We start from the raw sequence: 17,560 nt of genomic DNA, 5'->3' as shown, positions 1-17,560 counted from the left end.
GGGCGCGCCTGGGGCAGGGCACGCCTTCACGGGCCGTTCGGAGGTCTTCGGGCAACCCCGGCATCCTTCGGAAGCCCCCCCCCTCGGCTATTCCCTCCGAAGGCGCCGGGGACTCGCTCGGGCATTTCCGGAACGGACTGCCGGCGCCAGCGTCTTAACCTCTTTCGCCTCTGCCTGGCTCGGGCCTGGTCGGAAATGCTCGGTCTCCAGTCGGCCCCATTCGGCCGATTCCGGCGTGGGCTTGGCGGTTGGCATTCCTAGTCGTGTTGTACTTTCCCCAACTGTTTGGTGGAGCGGGACGGAGTCGTCCCGCTGCCGCCGGGAGCCGGACGAAGGGACTGACTTCGCACGTGGCCGCCTTGGGTGTGCCTTTAGTTACCCGCGATCGCTCTTCCCGAGGCCTCTCCGCCGCCCCCCTCCTCCTTCCCGGCCTCCAGCGCTTCCTGGTCGCCCCCTCCAAGGGCCCCGGGGAGCTTATTTGTGGTCCGGCCCATCCGGAAGGAGCTGCAGGCCTCTGCTCGGAGACTCCCACCTCAACTGATGGATGTACTTTATGTCCGGATTACATCTGGGGACTGACTCCTTGCGAGCAGGGCCAGGTCCTGGTTCTGCTCACATCTGTGCCCTAGGTCTAGGTAAACGCTTGACCTCCGGCCTTGCCCCGCTGCGTTAGTTACACACTGCACTCTGCACCACGATGCCCGGAGGCCCCAGAAAATGCTCCAGCTGAAGGAACTCAGCTCCTGCAACGCCCGGACTGAATTCCCGGAGCCTCTGAGCGCAGGGGGACCCGGGGCCTTGCCTGATCATTGTTTCGGGGCAGGCCGTGGTCCAGGTGCAGTGGAGGCCGCGGGGCGTGGGCACTGAACCCTAGCACACCGGGCCGGCTCCCATTGTGGCAACTTGGAAGTTTGACCATAATGGCCCCTGGCTGTCCAGGTAACCGAATCTGAGCCCGGGTCGCCCCAGCACAGGACTCAGCATCTCAGCCCGGGCACCCGGGCGGGGCTGTGTGCAGCAGCTCAGGTGACCCGGCGGGCGCCGGGCATACCTGACGGCGTCCCTGACCCCGCCCCGGGCGGCCGCACCCCAGGACGTTCTCCGGGAGCCGCCGGCTACCGCGGCGCGAAGGGGCCAGGACAGGGCCATGGCGGCGGCGCCGGTGGCCTGCGCCCCGCAGGCGTCCCCGGCGGGAGCCGCGCCCGCGCCGACCTCCGCGCCCGGCCCGGCGGCGGGCCTGGGCCGCTGCCGCGTGGCGCTGTTGCTAGCCGTGGCGCTGGACGTGGCGGGCATGGCGGCCCTGCTTACCGGCGTGTTCGCGCAGCTGCAGGTGCGCGGCCGCGACTTCGGCGACCTGCTCATCTACTCGGGCGCGCTGCTGGTGTTCATGAGCCTGCTCGGCTGGATCCTCTGGTACACCGGCAACATCGAGATATCGCGCCAGGAGCTCGAGCGCGATTACGGCCTGCGTCCCTCGGCGCTCGCCCGCCTCGCGCGCAAGCTGTCCCGCCGCTGGTCGGCGCCCGCCGCAGGCCCCCGCGCCGCGCCGGGCCCCCGCGGAGCCCGCCGAGCCGCCCGCGCGCCCCCGCCGCCCGCCGCCCGCCGCGTGCGCCTGCAGCTCGCCACGCTCGAGGCTGGGCCTGGGGCGGCGGGCGCTGGCAGTGAGTGAGCCCACAGGTGAGGGCAGTCGGGAGGGGAGGGGGGCTGGGGACACCCCAGCTGCCGGACAGAGATGGGACGAAGGTGACCCCGGGGATGGCATCCCCAGCACCCCGAGATGCCACGGGCCTTGGGGCCCTGCTGAAATCCTCTTGAGTCCCCGAAATCACCCACCCCCAATTATCTCGCAGTGTGCTCTGTGCCAAATCAGGGGGTAACTACTGCATCCCCTCTCGGAAGCACCTCTGCAGCTTGCCTGCCTCTGCTCCAAGATCTTGCTGTCTGGCTAATCTCAGGCCACATTTTGGCCTTCTCTGCATTGTGACATCCCTCAGTCCTTGCATGGCCAGGCCATGTCCTATCAGTCGGCCTCTGCTTGTATCCTCCTGTGTACCTGAAAGTCGGTGCTGACTGCATTCACCCAGAAAATTTAATCTCCTTTCTCTCCTCTGCTCTTCCTACTAAGTTTCCTCTGTTGCTGCTTGGATGACCTTGTTCTGTCTGTCGGGTCGAGGGAGTCTCTGGATCTGAAGACCTGGGCCTCTGGTCTCTGTTCCTAATACTGCCCAACATAAAGTTCGAAAGGCTGGGCAGGGGGAAAGGCAGTAAGTAGATGATGAAACAGAGGGTGATGGGTAGATGACTTTGGGTAAATAGATGGAAAATGGGTGGAAAGATCAAGGAGTAAGTTGGTTGATGGGTAGCTGTGACTGGAGGACAGATGGGTGGGTGGGTGGGTTTGTTGTTTAAAGGGCAGTGTGGGTATATGGATGGATGTACATGGGTGAATGGTTGGTTGACTTGGTTGTTTGGATAAGAAGATAGATGAACACTTGGGTGGGTGAGTGACTGAATCTATTTTCCATGAGAGATCTATAAAAGAATTAAACCCTGGGGCTGGGAATGTGCTTTAATGATAGAGTGCTTGCCTAGCATGTACAAAGCCCTGAGTTTGATTCCTCAGTACTACATAAACAGAAAAGCCAGAAGTGGTGCTGTGGCTTAAATGGTAGAGTGCTAGCCTTGAACAGAAGAGCTCAGGGACAGTGCCAGACCCTGAGTTCAAGCCCCACAACTGGCAACTATAACAACAAAAAGAATGATAGTGTAGCCAGGTACTAGTGGCTTACCCCTGAAATCCTAGCTAGTCAGAAGGCTGAGATCTGAGGATCATAGTCAAAGCCAACCTGGGCAGGAAAGTCCATGAAACTTTTACTTATTGTTTTTTTTTTGTCAATCCTGGGGCTTGAACTCAGGACTTGGGCGCTGTCCCTGAGCCTCTTTGAGCTCAAGGTGAGTGCTCTACCACTTGAGCTACTGCACCAGTTCGGGCTTTTTTGAGTAGTGTATTGGAGATAATATTCTCACGGGGACTTTTCTGCCAGGACTAGCTTTGAACCGCAATCTTCAGATCTCAGCCTCCTGAATAGCTAGGGTTGCAGGCATAAGCCACCAGTACCCAGTTTTTTTCGTTTTTTTTTTTTTCTCTTTCCCCAGAGCTGAGGGCCAAACTCAGGGCCTTGCACTTGCCAGGCAAGTGCTCTTCGACTGAGCTAAAACCCCAACTCCTCCCTGAGATTGTTATTTCCAATTAGCCACCCCAAAACCAGAAATGGAGCTGTGGCTCAAAGTGGTAGAGCACCAGCCTTGAGCAAAAAAGCTCAGGGACAAGGCTTAGGCCCTGGGTTCAAGTCCTGACTGACCAAAAGAAAAAATATAGTGTCTGGTTATTTGGTAGGTTGTGTTTCTTTGAAACAGTCTCACTTTGTAGACCAGGTTGGCCTCAAACTCATGATCCTCCTGCCTCAGCCTCCTGAGTGCTGGGATGACAGGTGTGGAAGCCTGACTCCAAGTGATTCTAAATGTATCCTATTCTTTGTGAGAGACCTTAGAAAATAGGCACTCCCACAATATCCTACTTCTGTGGTTCCGATGAATAAACTGGTGTAAGAAGGGAAGGACAACTCTATGTATAGGTAAAGCATGAGTGAACAGTGTCTCATACAAAAAACAGCCATCTGTAGTTGCAATTAGCCTTGGGAATCCTTGACATTGCCCACACGTCTGCACGTCTGCCACAGCTGGGTGGACTCCACTGCTGGAACCACTCACAAGGGCCTCCAGCCAAGCTGACTTGAGCAGAGCCCTCTCAGAAGGAAATCAGGGGTGTGGTGACACAGGCCTGTAATCCCAGCATTGGGGAGGCGGAAGCAGGAGGCTCTGGAGTTCAAAGCCATCCTGGGCTACACGGCAAGCTGCTGTCTTTAAGAAACAAACCAATAGCTCAGATTTGTAATCCCAGCCACTCAGAAAGTGAAGATCAGGGAGTATGGTGGTTCCAGACCAGCCCAAGGCAAAAAAGCAAACAAACAAACATGAAACCCAATCTCAGCAGGAAAAGCTGAGTGGTCATGGTAGCATGTGCCCGTTAGGAAGCATAAATAGATCTCAGTTCTGGCTGGTCTAGACAAAGAACTAGACTGTCTCAAAAATAACCAGAGTAAGCCGGGTGCCCATGGCTCACGACTGTAATCATAGCTTCTCAGGAGGCTGAGATCTGAGGATGGCAATTTGAAGTCAGCCCAGGCTGGAAAATCTGTGAGACTCATTTCTAAATAATCACCCAAACACTGAGGGACAATGCCCAGGCCAAATTCAAGCCCAGGTACCTGCACAAATAATAACCACCACTAGAGCAAAAGGGCTCAGGGCATGACCTGACAGTAGAGAGCTTGTTCAGCAAGTGTGAAGCGCTGAGTTCACACCCCAGGACTGCCAAAGAAAGAAAGGCTGTGCACTGGTGGCTTATGACTAATTTTAGCTACTCAGAAGGCTGAGATCTGAGGATCACAGTTTGAAGCCAGCCTGGGTAGGAAAGTCTGAGATCCATCTCCACGTCTGAGGCTTAACCAGCAAAAAACAACAGCAACAACAAAAAAAACTGGAACTGGGTCTCAAGTGGTAGAAACCTAGCTGTGAGCAAAAAAGCTCAGGGACAGTAACCACACCATGGTTCAAGCCGCGCGCGCGCGCACACACACACACACACACACAAAAAGAGGGTGGAAGGGAAGGATGGAGAAAGGTAGGTGGGTAGGTGTAGGAATAGAAAACTGCTGGGTGCCAGTGACTCACAACCATAATCCTATTTACTCCAGAGAAACCTGGAACATCCTGGTTTGAAGGCAGCCCAAGTAGAAAAGTCCTTGGGATTCCATCCCCAATTAACCAACAAAATGCTAGATTGAACGCATTACTCAAGTGGTAAAACGCCAGTCATGAACAAGAGCAAAAGTGCAAGGCCCTGAGTTCATGTCCTTGATAGTAGCATTACATACACACAAAGCAAAGTTGAATGTTGACGGGCATGTTCTAAGCTCTGACAGTGTCTCCCTTCTGTCTCTCCCTGGCTTTATCTCGTGTCTCTAAGTCTTTCCCTGCAGGGGGGTAGGGGTAGGAAGGTGCAGGACAGGAGTATGCATTGAGAGCTAGGGGCTCTGCCTCCTCCCCATGCCACTGGGGAGTGCAGGGCTGAATGGGGCGGGTCCTGAGCTGCCACTAACGCCACCCTCCCTCTTGCAGACAGCCTCACCGGTCAGGAACCAGCTGAGATGTGCTGCAGCCCGCCACAGCCACCAGGACACCCATGCCCTCTGTCCCTACTGGATAAATGGCTTTGCCTTAGACGCTGCTTCACTGTCTGGGACAGGGACATTGTTGGGGTGAGAGCGGAGGTCGCATTTGAGGCCAGGCTGGAGTCCACCCACAGGGAGGCTGCCCTTAGACTGGAGGACTGGGAACCTGGGGAGATGTAGGATTCAGCTTCCCATGGTGCGCCCCTTCTGCCCAGCCCAGCTGCCTTCTGCTAGCTTGAGCTCTTCATGAACCAGGCACAGGGACAGGCTGGACTTGTTTACAGGGGTGACACTCCTGGAGCATGGCTCCTCTGGCCCAGGCCCCGGCCCCCTGCAGGGTGGGGTGGAATGAGGGGCCACTCTGTGGGACCCCTTGCAGCAGGGACACTGAGACACGCCCCTGGGGCTGGAAGTACCCCCAGTCCCCTCCATGTCCATGCTCCCCAGCCTAGGACCCACCCCTTGGCCGGGATACCCCAACCCAGCTCCCCTCATCAGAGGTGTCTCATTCCAGGCCTCCCTGCCTCACCTGGCCACAGCCAGGGTCACCATGCAGGCTACATACTATACCTCGTGCATCCTGAGCTGCCTGCTCCCCAAGGCTCTCAGCAAAGAGATGCACATCGAGGCCAGGCACAGTGGGCTATACATGTAATCCCAGCTGTTCCAAGTGGCAAAAATCAGGAAGATCACAGTTCAAGGCCAGCCAGGACAGAAAGACCTCCTCTTCCCTATTTTAACAACAACAAAAAACTGGTTGTGGTGCATGCCTGTCTTTTCAGGTGTGAGGGATTGATGAGAAGGAAGACAGATCAAGTCAGGCCTGGGCAAAAAATAAATAAGATCTCAACCTGAAAAGTGAAAGCAAAAGGCTGGGGGCATGGCTTAAGTGGAAGGGCCTGCCAAACACAAGGCCTGAGTTCAAGGGAACTGCCCAAAATGGAGAGAGACACATCTGTATTCCATATCTGTATTGAGGGGCTCCCCCAGGGAATCCCCCTAGTCTTCATCCCCTGTGTCCTCACACCCTGTCCCTTCCCCTGCAGAGGCATCCCCACCCTCCGTGGGATTCCTCGATGTCTTCTTGCACAGCAGTGACCCCGGCCGTGACAGGCGGCATCTGCCCTTCAGAAACTTCGGGAGGTGCAGCATGTCCTTCCGCCGGGCCCACCTGGTAAAGGGGGACAGGCTCAGCCAGGCCCGGCCACCAGGGCCCCGCCAGGACAGGTGCTGCCCGGCCCCCAGCCTGCTCACCAGAACAAACAGATGCTGCAGATGAGGAAGAGCAGACCGCCACAGGTCCAGCCCAGGGCCCACATGTGCTTCCGACGCATATTCTCTGCACAGAGGAAGGTGGTTGAAGGCTCCCAGGGCTGGCCCCATCACACTGAGACCCAGCATCCCGCCACTCACCGTCCGGCCGCTGGTGGTAGCAGACACCATCTCGGTAGCAGCACCGCAGACGCAGGCAGAGGTTGGGGTTCTCAATGGCTGCCTGGCCCCCACAGCTCTCCCGGTCCCACACATCTCCCTCACAGCCTGGGGGCCACCAGAGTGGAGGCTTTGTTACAGGCCAGGCCCTACAGGCTGCAGACACCCAAGGCCTGGCTCCAAAGCTCCTCCATGTAGGGCCCAGAGGTCCAGACCCTGGCCTCACCCAGGAATTCAGGCCCAGACTATCCTCCCTCAGGTCCAGGAGTCCAGACCCCAACCTCCTCCCTCAGATCTAAAGATCCAGGAGGACTCGGACTCTTCATCCTCTTAAAACCCCAAGTCTAATCTGGGCTCCCCCTTCCTGGAGAATCCAGGATTTCAGTTCCTGCTCACTCCATGGATAGAAGAATCCTTGGATTCCATTCGCATCTGTGGGAGACAAGAGGTGGTGTTGGGGGCTGTCTGGAAGCCAAGGGGGTGCCCTCCCCAGCCCCCCAATGTCTGTAGCAGTCCCCTCACCTACTGAGCCCTGCAGCAGCAGAAGAAGGCCCAACGCTGGGATCCCAGAGCCCACCATGCTGCCTCCCCAGACCCCTGGGGCCTCTGTGGAGAGAGGCCGTGAAGGACATCACCCCAGCAACAGCTGGGCCCCGCCCTAGAGCCCCAACCCTAGGGTTCTGAGTTCTGTTGCTAGGGGGTGACCTCCCAGCTTCTGGTTTGGAGGGAAGCTCCTCCAGCCTGCTCACATCCAGACTAGGAGGTGGCAGGACATGGGGCCTTGGCTATAGAGGGTCCTTGGGACATGAGGTGGGACAGAGGGGCCAGGAAAGGGCCTGGGACTGGAGTGTTTCCCCCCACCCCCTTCCCCATCACCTCAGAGCCAGCCAGACCAGAGAGCTCGGGAGACTTCCTCCAAGAGCCTTTCCTTCCTAACTTGCTGCCTGCAGAGGCCCACCTCTGGTGGCAAAGTCTTGGGGGACTTCATTGCTAGGGAGTCTTTCCCCTTAGCAACCAGAGGGAGGGGCCCCCCAGGACATATGGGGTCTCACTGAGCCCCATTGTTAGGGAAGGTGGTTCCCCCAGCAACCAGGAGGTGAGGAGCTGGAGGATGGGACAGTGGGAGCTTAGGGGAGGGGGTCTGGATCCCAGACATTCAATTAAGAAGGGGGAGACAAGCTAGAGTATTTCCAGTTGTTTTGCATTGGGTTGCGTTTTCCCAATGAGTGTGGAGGGCCCAGGCTTCTGGGAAAAGACAGCAAACCAGATGGGGTTGGGCGAAGCCATTACTCCCCATTCCCAAGGGCAGCCAGGCTTTGACCTGGAATACCCTCCCCCACAAGTCTGAGGGAGGCTAGGTGAGGGTCTGGACCCCAAGGTCTGCTGGTGGCTGGAGCCCTGGGTCTGAGGGAGGAGGGCTGGGGTCTGGACCCCTGGGTCTAAGGCCAACACTAGTGAGTCTGACTCCCTCTCACACCCAGGCTCCTGTAAACATGGAGAGGGTGCCGACTCGACTCCTCCGTCAGAGATGACACAGGTTGGAGGGGGCTTGGCAGGGGGCCCGGGGTGGGGGTCAGAGGGCGTGAGGCTGAGTGCAGGCAGCTGCCGAGCATTTCCTGTGTCCACACCATCTGGACCCACTTCCCAATTCCCTGGATTCCTCAGGGATCGAGGAGGGGGTGGGGGCGGGGCAGCTTGGGCCAGGACCATGGACTGAGGCTGGGGGGGGCCACCGGCAAGGCCCTCACCGCTAATGACAGGTTTGGGCTGCCTTTGTGGCCGATCTTCCCCGTCACCCCCCAGAGGCCAGACAGGACCCCCCAGGGACAGACAGACGGACACACACAGCCTGGGTCTTGCTGACATCACACCCAGCCATTTGCCACCTCACCCAGGGGCCAACGCACCGGCCAGGTCCCCCCGAGGCAAGCCCCGGTTGTCTTCCAGAACCCCCATTTCTGCCTCCCTAGCATCCTTTTCTGCATCGGTCTTCTCATTCTGGGTCTTTGTGGTCTGTCTCTGTCTCTGCCATCTCATGGGATTCCTGCCTCACTTGTGTCTCATCTCCCCAGCAGTGGTGCCCACAACCCACCTGGGGGGAGCCCCAGGAGCCTCGGCCTGTGGACTGGATCTCAGCCACCGAGTGGCACCTGGTAGTGAGGGGATGAAGTCCCACCCCAAACCCCAGGGTGAGAGCCTGGCAGGACCTGAAACTGGCAGGTCAGCATCTGTCTCTCCAGAACATAGAAGGAAGGGACCTGAAAATAGTTTAGAACTTGAACTCCTGGATCTGAAGGAAGAGGTCTTATGTCTGGACCCCTGGGTCTAAGGGAAGAATGGGGTCTAGACCCATGTGTCTGAAAGAAGCTGGAGTCTAGACTCCTGGATGTGAGAAAAGAGGCTAGGGTCTGGGTATGGAACTCTAGGTACAAGGAAAGAGGACTGGCCTCTGGACCCACTGGTCTGAGGGAGGAGGGCTAGGGCCTGGATCCCTGGGTCTGAGGGAAGAGGGCCTGAACCCCCAGGTCTGAGGGAAGAGTATGGAAATCTGGCTGGGTTTGAGAGAGGAGGCTGGGGTCTGAGGGTAGGGGGTGAGTGCTGGGTTAAGGGGCTGGCACTCCACATGCTGGTATTGCTCCCAGGCTGGCCACAGCCCGGTCTGCATCCCCTCTGTCCAGTCCATCCCCCAGGCTGGTGGCCTGAGTCACCTTGGCTGGCCCCACCACCGGTCTGGGGGAGCTACGTCAGCTCTCCCCTCATGACGCAGCCTCAGGCCCCCCACGCTGACTCAGCCGGAAACAGGCCCCTCTGACCCAGTGGCTGGAGGCCTGGGTCCCAGCGGGAGTCCACACCGGGGAGGGCCTCTGGGGGCCCTGGAAGGGATGGCTGTGACAGACCAAGAAAGGGGGGGAGAGGAGTGCTCACCTGAACGATGAGGTCATGTCCCACCATGGTGGGCCTCTGACCTCACCTCCCTCCTTGGGTTTCTTCTTTTTCTTCTCCCCCTTTGACAGAAATGAACTTTGAACTCATGGCCCTGCACTTGCCTGAACCTGAGCCACAGCCCCCCCCCCCTTTTATTAATGGAATTTTTTATAGTGACCATCCTCATGTGTGAAGCGGATAGAACTTTATCTGGGGGCAGTGCTGGTGTTTTGTTTTCTGGCAGCACTGGGGTTTGAACTCGGAATCTTTGCTTGCTCAGCTGTGTCCTGACTCTAGCTGACCCTCTCTCCTGGAGGACTCCAGCAGTCATGCTCCTTCAACCCCAGAGGTTGATAAGGAAGGGGAAGCCTCCGGCTAACATTCCAACCTGTGCCAGCCAGCTCAGCAGCCTCAAGACTGGGCTTCCTTTGTGAGTCCCATGGCCTCCCTGGGATCAATCCTGCCTCATCTCCCCCACCCCCACCCCATCCATGTCCCGGGGACAAGGCTCACAGGGATGAGGCTTGGTGTGTCTGTGGGCAGGTCTCTAGCATCCTGGCACTGGCCTTGGGGGTGAGGGTGGTCCAATCTCCCTGTTTCACCCCTTCACCATCCCTATGTTTCCCCCCTCTCCAGTGGCTACATCTGTGAACCTGGATAAATAATAAAGTGTGACTGTGAGAAAAGCGGTGGTCCTTTGTGTGTTACCTGGAGCTCTAACCTGTAGCACATGGGGGCGGAGGGAGCACCTGGATTTCCCTATTTTACAGAAACAGACCCAAAGAGGTCATGTCACAGGCCTAAATCTTGCCTCAGTGGCATGTCCTGATCCCTCTTCTCTCTGGTCCCAGTTTCTGGTCCTCTCTCACATTTGGTTGATGCTGGTTTGGGTTGGTGTTGGTTTTTTGGGAGGACCATTTTTTTGTTGTTGTTGCTATTTGTTTTGTCAGTTGTTGGGCTTGAACTCAGAACCTGGATTGCTGTCCCTGCCCTTCTGCTCAGGGCTAGCACTCTACCACTTGAACTACAGCTCCACTTCTGGCCTTTTCTGTTTATGTGGTACTGGGCTTCATGCATGCTAGGCAAGCACTCTACCACTAAGCCACATTGCCAGCCCTGGGGAAAGGGTTTTGAGATGAGATCTCACTATGCAATGGCAGTGCAGGCTCATGATTTTCCTGCCTCAGCCTTTCACATTATAAGATTGCAGATATAAGTCTCAATGCCTGGTTCACTGGCTTCTGGGTTCTACCTGTACCCATCCCTCTTTGTCCCCTCTGCTGAGTCCCTGCTATTTTAGCAGCCTCAGCAATAGGTGTCTTCCATCTCTCAGTCCTCTCCATTTGCTTGGTGTGTTCTGCAGCCTGCCTCCTCTGCCTAGGAGCCTCCCTTCATGTCCCTGTCGCCCTTCTCATTTGGGTTCTCAGGTTCTCCCCAGAGAAAGCTCCCTGTGATATCATCTCACAGATCACATTCAGCTCTGTCTTCCATCTTTGGGGCTCACTAGTCTCTGTTTAGCCCCTCAGCTTTCCTCAACTTCCATCTATCTATCTGTGTCCCTGCCTCTGCCTCAGTCTCCCTGTGTGGATGGCAGCATTCCCATCATCCTGAGGAGTCTGGGTCCCTGCCTCTACCTCCCTTCTCCTCACTCTGACCCTCAGCTTGCATCTCCCCAGCTGGAGGATTACCTCTCCTCTTGCCATTCTGGTCCAGCCAGACCCCCCACCCACAGCTGGGCCCCAGCTCACCAGCCACATGTCTGCCCCAACCCGGTGGAGGTGAAGGGAGGGGACGCCAATGACCTCACCAGCCCCTCTCCGACCACCCCCCCCCCTTCACTTTTCAACTTTTCCAACTTTTCCTTCCGTGCCCTCCTCTGAGCAAGGCAGCCTGAGCCCGGCTCTGCAGCCGGCTTGTCTGAATGGAAAAGGCAGGAGGGAGGGTGAGTCAGGATGTGTCAGGCTGCCCTCCCCTGCCGCCTGCCCCCCGCCCGCCTGTCCCAGCCCCCTATATAACCCCCCAGGCGTGCACACTCCCTCACTGCCTCGGCCCTGGCTGCTCGCAGGCACATGCCTCCCCTCCCCAGGCCAAGGCCCAGCTGACCTACGGGGCTCCCCTGGCAGTGGACAGGGAAGGGTTAAAGGCCCCCAACTCCCTGCCCCCTGCTCGGGGGAACCCCTGGCCTGTGGGGACATGAACTGTAAGTTGGTTCCAGTTCATGGGATGGGGGTCAGGAGGAGAGGGAGGGGTGGGGGAGGGGGAGACAGAGTGGGGACAGAGAGGAGTCAGAAAAGGAGGGAAAAAGGATTTGCAGAGAGAGAGCAAGGGGCTGGGAGATGGGCAGGGAGACAGAAGGGCGCCCCAAGGACTGGGGACAGGCCAGGTGGGGCTGGAGGACAGGTGCTGGCAGGTGATCCCAAGGAGGCGGGGGACCCGCGGAGTCAGCGCGGCTCCGGGGTCGGAGGAGACCACGGACTCCGGCTCAGAGAGGGAAACTGAGGCAGCGCCCTAGATGAGAGCACGTCTCAACCCAAAGCGCAGAGCAAAGGGATGCGGACGGCGGGCCGGGAGCCCGACGGATGCTACGGGCGGAGGACAGACGTGCGGGCCGGCCGAGGACCAACCCGGGACGGCCGGGGACCAGGGGGCGGGTCGGGGGTGTGCCCCGGGCGGCGGGCACCGGGGGCACTGATTGGCTGGACGGCCGGTGGGCGGGGCGGCGGGGGATGGGCGGCCGCCCCGGGCCCCGCGCCGCGGCTCCTCCGGCCCAGGTGCGCGGCTTCCCGCCGGGCTGGGCCCCCGGCCGGCGTCGGGTCCTCGAGGCTCCCAGGCCGGCGCGGGCTCACGGGGCCGGGGAGGGGGGCAGGTTCTGGCCTGTGCCTCCCCCCCGCGCCCCGCCCCGGGGCCCAGATTCCGGCGTCCGGGGGCGGACGGGAGACGCCCGGCCCGTCTACCCGCCCCGGGCCGCGTCTGCTCCGACGGGCGGGGCAGCCAGAGGCTGGGAGGGAGAGAAGCCCGCCCGGGCTCTGGACCTGCCCCGGGCGCCCCACCCTCCAGCCTCCTCCTCAGACCCGGGGATCCAGATCCCAGCCTCCTCCCCGAGACCCGAGGATCCAGACCCCAGCCTCCTCCTTGACCCAGGGGTCCCGGGCCCCAGCTTCCTCCCTCAGACCCAAGGGTCCCGACCCCAGCCTCCCACCTCAAGCCCAGGGTCCAGCCTGAGCTCTCTGTCCTTCTGCCCCTAGGTGTTTGCCGCCTGGTCCTGGTGGTGATGAGCCTCTGGCCAGACAGAGTTGTTGGCCCTGGGCCACCTTCTGGCTCTCCTCGAGCCCCGGCCGACCCCCGAGCAGAGGTGGACAGTGCTGTCCTCTTAACCCGCTCGCTCCTGGCAGACACCCGGCAGCTGGCAGCACAACTGGTAGGAGACGGAGGTGGGCCCTGGCCCGGGAAGATGGGTGGAGAGGAGAGTCTCCTGGGATCTTTAAGGCTACTGGAGGGCTCTAGGTGCCTAGGGTGGCAGACAGGGAGAGGGAGGCACCGGGGCCTGAGTGGGTGGGATGGAGATACAGTCCCCTCACAGCTGCTCTCCCACCAGAGAGACAAGTTCCCAGCGGATGGAGACCACAGCCTGGATTCTCTTCCCACCTTGGCTATGAGTGCCGGGGCCCTGGGAGCCCTGCAGGTAGGGAATGGGGGAAGGACCGGGGCCACACGAAGTGGGACGTGTGGGAGGGCTGAGGGAATGAACCAGGTGCACCCTAATGCCCGATGGTGGTCCCCAGTTGCCAGGGGTGCTGATGAGGCTTCGAGTGGACCTGCTGTCCTACCTTCGGCATGTGCAGTGGCTACGCAGGGCAGGTGGCCCTTCCCTGAGGACCCTGGAGCCCGAGCTGGGAGCCCTGCAGACACGGCTGGACCTGCTTCTGCGGCGGCTGCAGCTCTTGGTACGCCCTGGCTCCAAAGCCTTATATCCATCCACACAGCCAGGGCCTGAGGCTGAATTCTGACACCACCACGGGCCCTAGTCTAGTTCTGGAAGCCAGCCCCCACACCTGAGCTCTGAGCCTGACACACCCAAGTCCCAGAATCCTGCCCAGACACTCCACCGGCTCCGGGAGACCCTGCAACCTCACAGTCAGAGGAGACTGTCTCCAATATGCCAGCCCTCAAGCCCCTAGACCAGGAGATCCTTCCCTGAAATGACCCAATTCCATTCCTGAGATCATGAGATCACAGCTACACACACACACACACACACACACACACACACACACACACACACACCCTGAGGACCCAGAGGCCCTCACACCTCACAGCCATAGCCCTAATCTCCACCCCAAGAACCAAGATCTGATCCAGCTAGATCCCAAGAACCCCGAAGTCTCAAACCATCAATAAGCCCCAGCAACCAATCTTTAGGTCCTAGTGTCTTATTTTTACAGAAACAAACAAACTCTGAAACATGAGCTCCTGATTGGAAGCCCTGCAGATCCTGATACCCTGACTTCCAAAATTCCAGACCCAAGACCCTGGAGACCCAAAGGCTTTAAGCTTGGGTTCCTGCACTTGACTTCAGAGATCTCAGATGTCAAGTTCCAACTCCAAGCTCCAAGACCCATAAAGCCTGGGCTTGGTCCCAGAAACATTAGCTAAGTCTAAGACTAACTTTGGGATCCTGAGCCTGACCCCAGACTGGAGCCCACAGGCCCTAGACATTGTTCCTAGGCACCTAGCTTTAAGATTCTAGCCCCAACCACCCTGGGGGGGGGGGTCTCAGCTGCACCTAGCAAGTACCCATCTCAGCAGCCTCACCTTAGCCCCAAAATTTGGCCCTAGAAGCCAGGCTGTAGGATGACAACCTTTGGACTTGAGCTTCAATTTGTGTGTGTGCGTGTGTGTTGGTACTGAGGCTTGAACTCAGGGCCTGGGCACTGTCCCTGAGCTTTTTTTGCTCAAGGCTAGTGCTTTACCACTTGAGACACAGCGCCACTTCTGGTTTTTTGGTGGTTTGGTGGTTGGGTGATGAAAGATTCATGGACTTTCCTGCCCAGGCTGGCTTTGAACTGTGATCCTCAGATATCTCATATATATATATATGTATATATGTATGTACATATATATGTATATATGTTAAAATATATTATATGTATATATACATATATAATAGTATATATATATTTTTAATTTTTTGGCCAGTCTTGGGGCTTGGACTCAGGGCCTAAGCACTGTCCCTGGCTTCTTTTTGCTCAAGGCTAGCACTCTGCCACTTGAGCCACTTCTGGCCACTTCTGGCCATTTTCTGTATGTGTGGTGCTAGGGAATCTAACCCAGGGCTTCATGTATAGAAGGCAAGCACTCTTGCCACTAGGCCATATTCCCAGCCCCAACCCTGCCTTTTACTAAACCTCTTTTCCTCCTCTAACAGGTGTCCCACCTGGCCTTGCCCCAGGCACTTCCAGACCAGCCTCTAGCCCCTCTGGGGCCCCCTGCCTCACCGTGGGGAAGCATCAGAGCAGCCCATGCCATCCTCGGAGGGCTGCATCTGACTCTGGACTGGGCTGTACGGGGCCTGCTGCTGCTGAAGACCCGGCTGTGACTTGACCCAAAGCCACCATTGTCCTGCAATGCCAGATCTTATTTATTTATTTATTTCAGCACTGGGGGTGTGTGGCAATCAGGGCATATTGCCCTCCCCCCATGCCTCCCACCTAGTTAGATATAGAGTCCCTCCAGGAGACCTGGGCAAGAGGACACCTGTGCCTTATTTATACTTATTTATTTACAGGGGTGGGGGGGAACGCCAGGTAGACTCCTGGGTACTGGAGGAGGAAGGAACCAGGATCCTGGATTCTTGGATCTTTCCATTGAGACTTCCTGGCTCCTTTCCCTCTGGGCCAGGGCAGGCTCATTTATTATTTATTAAACAATTACTTTTTATATTAGGAAGGGGAGGGAGGGTACAAGAAAGCCTGGGTTTTTGTACAAAAAAAATGTGAGTGTGAGACCTTTGTGAGACAGAGAAAAGGGATTATATTTGTTCTGTGTCATCCACTTAGATGTGATTTCTCTGAAAGCGTGGGGCCTGGGTGCTGGGGTTTCTGGGGTAAAGGGAGGCAGAGATCCTTAGTGGGCAGGGAAAGAGAGAGGAGCCTGGCTACTGGGTCAGAGAACACTGTAGAGGCCAGACCTGCACCTCACTTGGTGCCCAGCATGTCAGAGACCCCTGATCTATCTATCTATCTATCTATCTATCTATCTATCTATCTATCTATCTATCTGTATATATGCATATGTATGTATTTATATGTATGTATATATACATATATATCTATAGATATATTTTTTTGCTTCTGGGTTTCTTTTTTATTTTTGCAGTCGTTGAACTCAGAACCTAAGCACTGTCCCTGAGCTTCTTTTGCTCAAGGCTAGCACTCTACCACTTGAGCCACAGCTCGACTTCTGGCCTTTTTGATTTATGTGATACTGAGGAATTGAACCCAGGGCTTCATGCATGCTAAGCATACCCTCTACCACTAAGCCACATTCCAGCCTCCCTGATAAATATTAATGGAAGGTTTCAGAAGGTCATCCCATGATTGGTAGCTTTGTAACTCCAGGTGGTTTGTTTTGACAGTGTCTAGGATGGCAAATTGGAAGAAGCTAACATCTACCCATGGGGGACAATTGTTAACTATGGCAGGGTAAGGCCACAGGACAGACCACCACTGGTCTTAGATAGACACTTCAGAGAGAAGACCAAAGATGGCCTCTATCACTGTGCAGTCCTGGGCTTGTTTCTCTCCAACTGTGGGGATTTTTTTTATACACACAGTGGAACATTGCCAGCGACTGTCTCAGGGTGGGATTGAGATGGGCTTTCATTGTTTGTGTTTCTCTGTATTTTTTCCAGAATTTTTACCATGACTGTATTTTGTGTGACACATTTAAAAATAATAAATACTATTTTTAGAATGTCCAAAAATCAGCTTCCTATTTCCAACAAGAAAATTTTTATTTATTGCCTGTCCTGGGGCTAAAACTCAGGGCCTGGGCACTGTCCCTGAGCCTCTTGGTACTCAAAGCTGGCGCTCTACCACTAGAGCCACAGTGCTACTTCTGGCTTTTTCTGTTTATGTGGTCTGAGGAATCAAAACCAGGGCTTCATACATGCTAGGCAAGTACTCTACCACTAAGCCACATTTCCAGCCCCAAGAAAAAATTTAAAAAGGCCTCAAAGGGAGCAGCCCCCTCTATCCTGACCCCCCCTGCATTACTTGAATCCTTGCTCTGGGCCATAACAATTTCCCTGAATCTTCAAATACTGTTTCACAGTTGAGGCTCAGATGGGAGGGCATGTCACATTGCTAGCAAGAGAGGGAACTGAGGTTCTGCTCCACTCACACTAGTTCCAAAGATGATGTCCCTCTTCTTTTTACTCCAAGTGAGGTACTAGGGATGAAACCTGGTGACTTGTACAAACCAGGCAAGAGCCCATCACTGAGCTACATCCCCAGCTTTTGGTTTTCTTCTTCTTCTTTTTTTTTTTTTTGTCATGGGCCTTGAACTCTGAGCTTAGGTACTGTCTCTGAGCTCTTCAGCTCAACGCTAGCACTGTACCACTTGAGCCACAGCACCAACTTCAGGTTTTCTGGTGGTTACTTGGAGATAAGTGTCTTGCAGACTCCTGCCCAGGCTGGCTGTGAACTGCGATCCTCAGATGTCAGCCTCCTGAATAGTTAGGATTACAGGTGTGAGACCCCAGCACCGGTTAAACTCTTGGTTTTCTTAAGCTACTCTGCGTCCTGTGTGCTGGGATTACAGGCATGGAATCCACCCTGCCTGGCCGATGGTGTCCATTTCTTTACGGTTCAATGTTCAAGGCCCATTCCCATGGGGAAACTGAGGCTTGG

At 56.5% G+C, this 17,560-nt stretch overlaps 3 protein-coding genes across 4 annotated transcripts; 2 read left to right on the top strand and 1 right to left on the bottom strand.

Moving 5' to 3' along the window:
- Positions 1-121: 121 nt before the first annotated feature.
- Positions 122-5,343, top strand: Tmem238 (transmembrane protein 238). Of its 2 annotated transcripts, none has more exons than XM_048369363.1 (2): positions 122-1,677; positions 5,242-5,343. In XM_048369363.1, the coding sequence occupies exon 1, from the start codon at positions 1,148-1,150 to the stop codon at positions 1,667-1,669; it is 522 nt and encodes a 173-aa protein (XP_048225320.1). In that variant the 5' UTR covers positions 122-1,147; the 3' UTR covers positions 1,670-1,677; positions 5,242-5,343. The 2 variants fall into 2 exon arrangements, with proteins under 2 accessions (XP_048225320.1, XP_048225321.1); XM_048369364.1 differs by lacking the exon at positions 5,242-5,343 and adding an exon at positions 2,126-2,635.
- An 886-nt stretch (positions 5,344-6,229) lies between these two features.
- Positions 6,230-7,305, bottom strand: Tmem190 (transmembrane protein 190). The gene is made up of 5 exons (XM_048369368.1): positions 7,248-7,305; positions 7,122-7,157; positions 6,708-6,833; positions 6,549-6,633; positions 6,230-6,465 (listed from the first exon to the last, which is right to left on the bottom strand). Exons 1-5 carry the CDS (start codon positions 7,303-7,305, stop codon positions 6,294-6,296), a joined length of 477 nt encoding a protein of 158 aa, XP_048225325.1. The 3' UTR covers positions 6,230-6,293.
- Positions 7,306-12,839: 5,534 nt separating this feature from the next.
- Il11 (interleukin 11) lies at positions 12,840-15,701 on the top strand. Its single transcript, XM_048329605.1, has 4 exons — positions 12,840-13,068; positions 13,246-13,332; positions 13,433-13,594; positions 15,076-15,701. Exons 1-4 carry the CDS (start codon positions 12,922-12,924, stop codon positions 15,244-15,246), a joined length of 567 nt encoding a protein of 188 aa, XP_048185562.1. The 5' UTR covers positions 12,840-12,921; the 3' UTR covers positions 15,247-15,701.
- Positions 15,702-17,560: the final 1,859 nt, after the last annotated feature.

The sequence above is a fragment of the Perognathus longimembris genome, chromosome 20 (genome assembly GCF_023159225.1).
Source record: "Perognathus longimembris pacificus isolate PPM17 chromosome 20, ASM2315922v1, whole genome shotgun sequence".
Classification (NCBI taxonomy): domain Eukaryota; kingdom Metazoa; phylum Chordata; class Mammalia; order Rodentia; family Heteromyidae; genus Perognathus; species Perognathus longimembris.
Note: the sequence above shows the minus strand (reverse complement) of the source record. Positions and strands in the feature narration are given on the sequence as shown.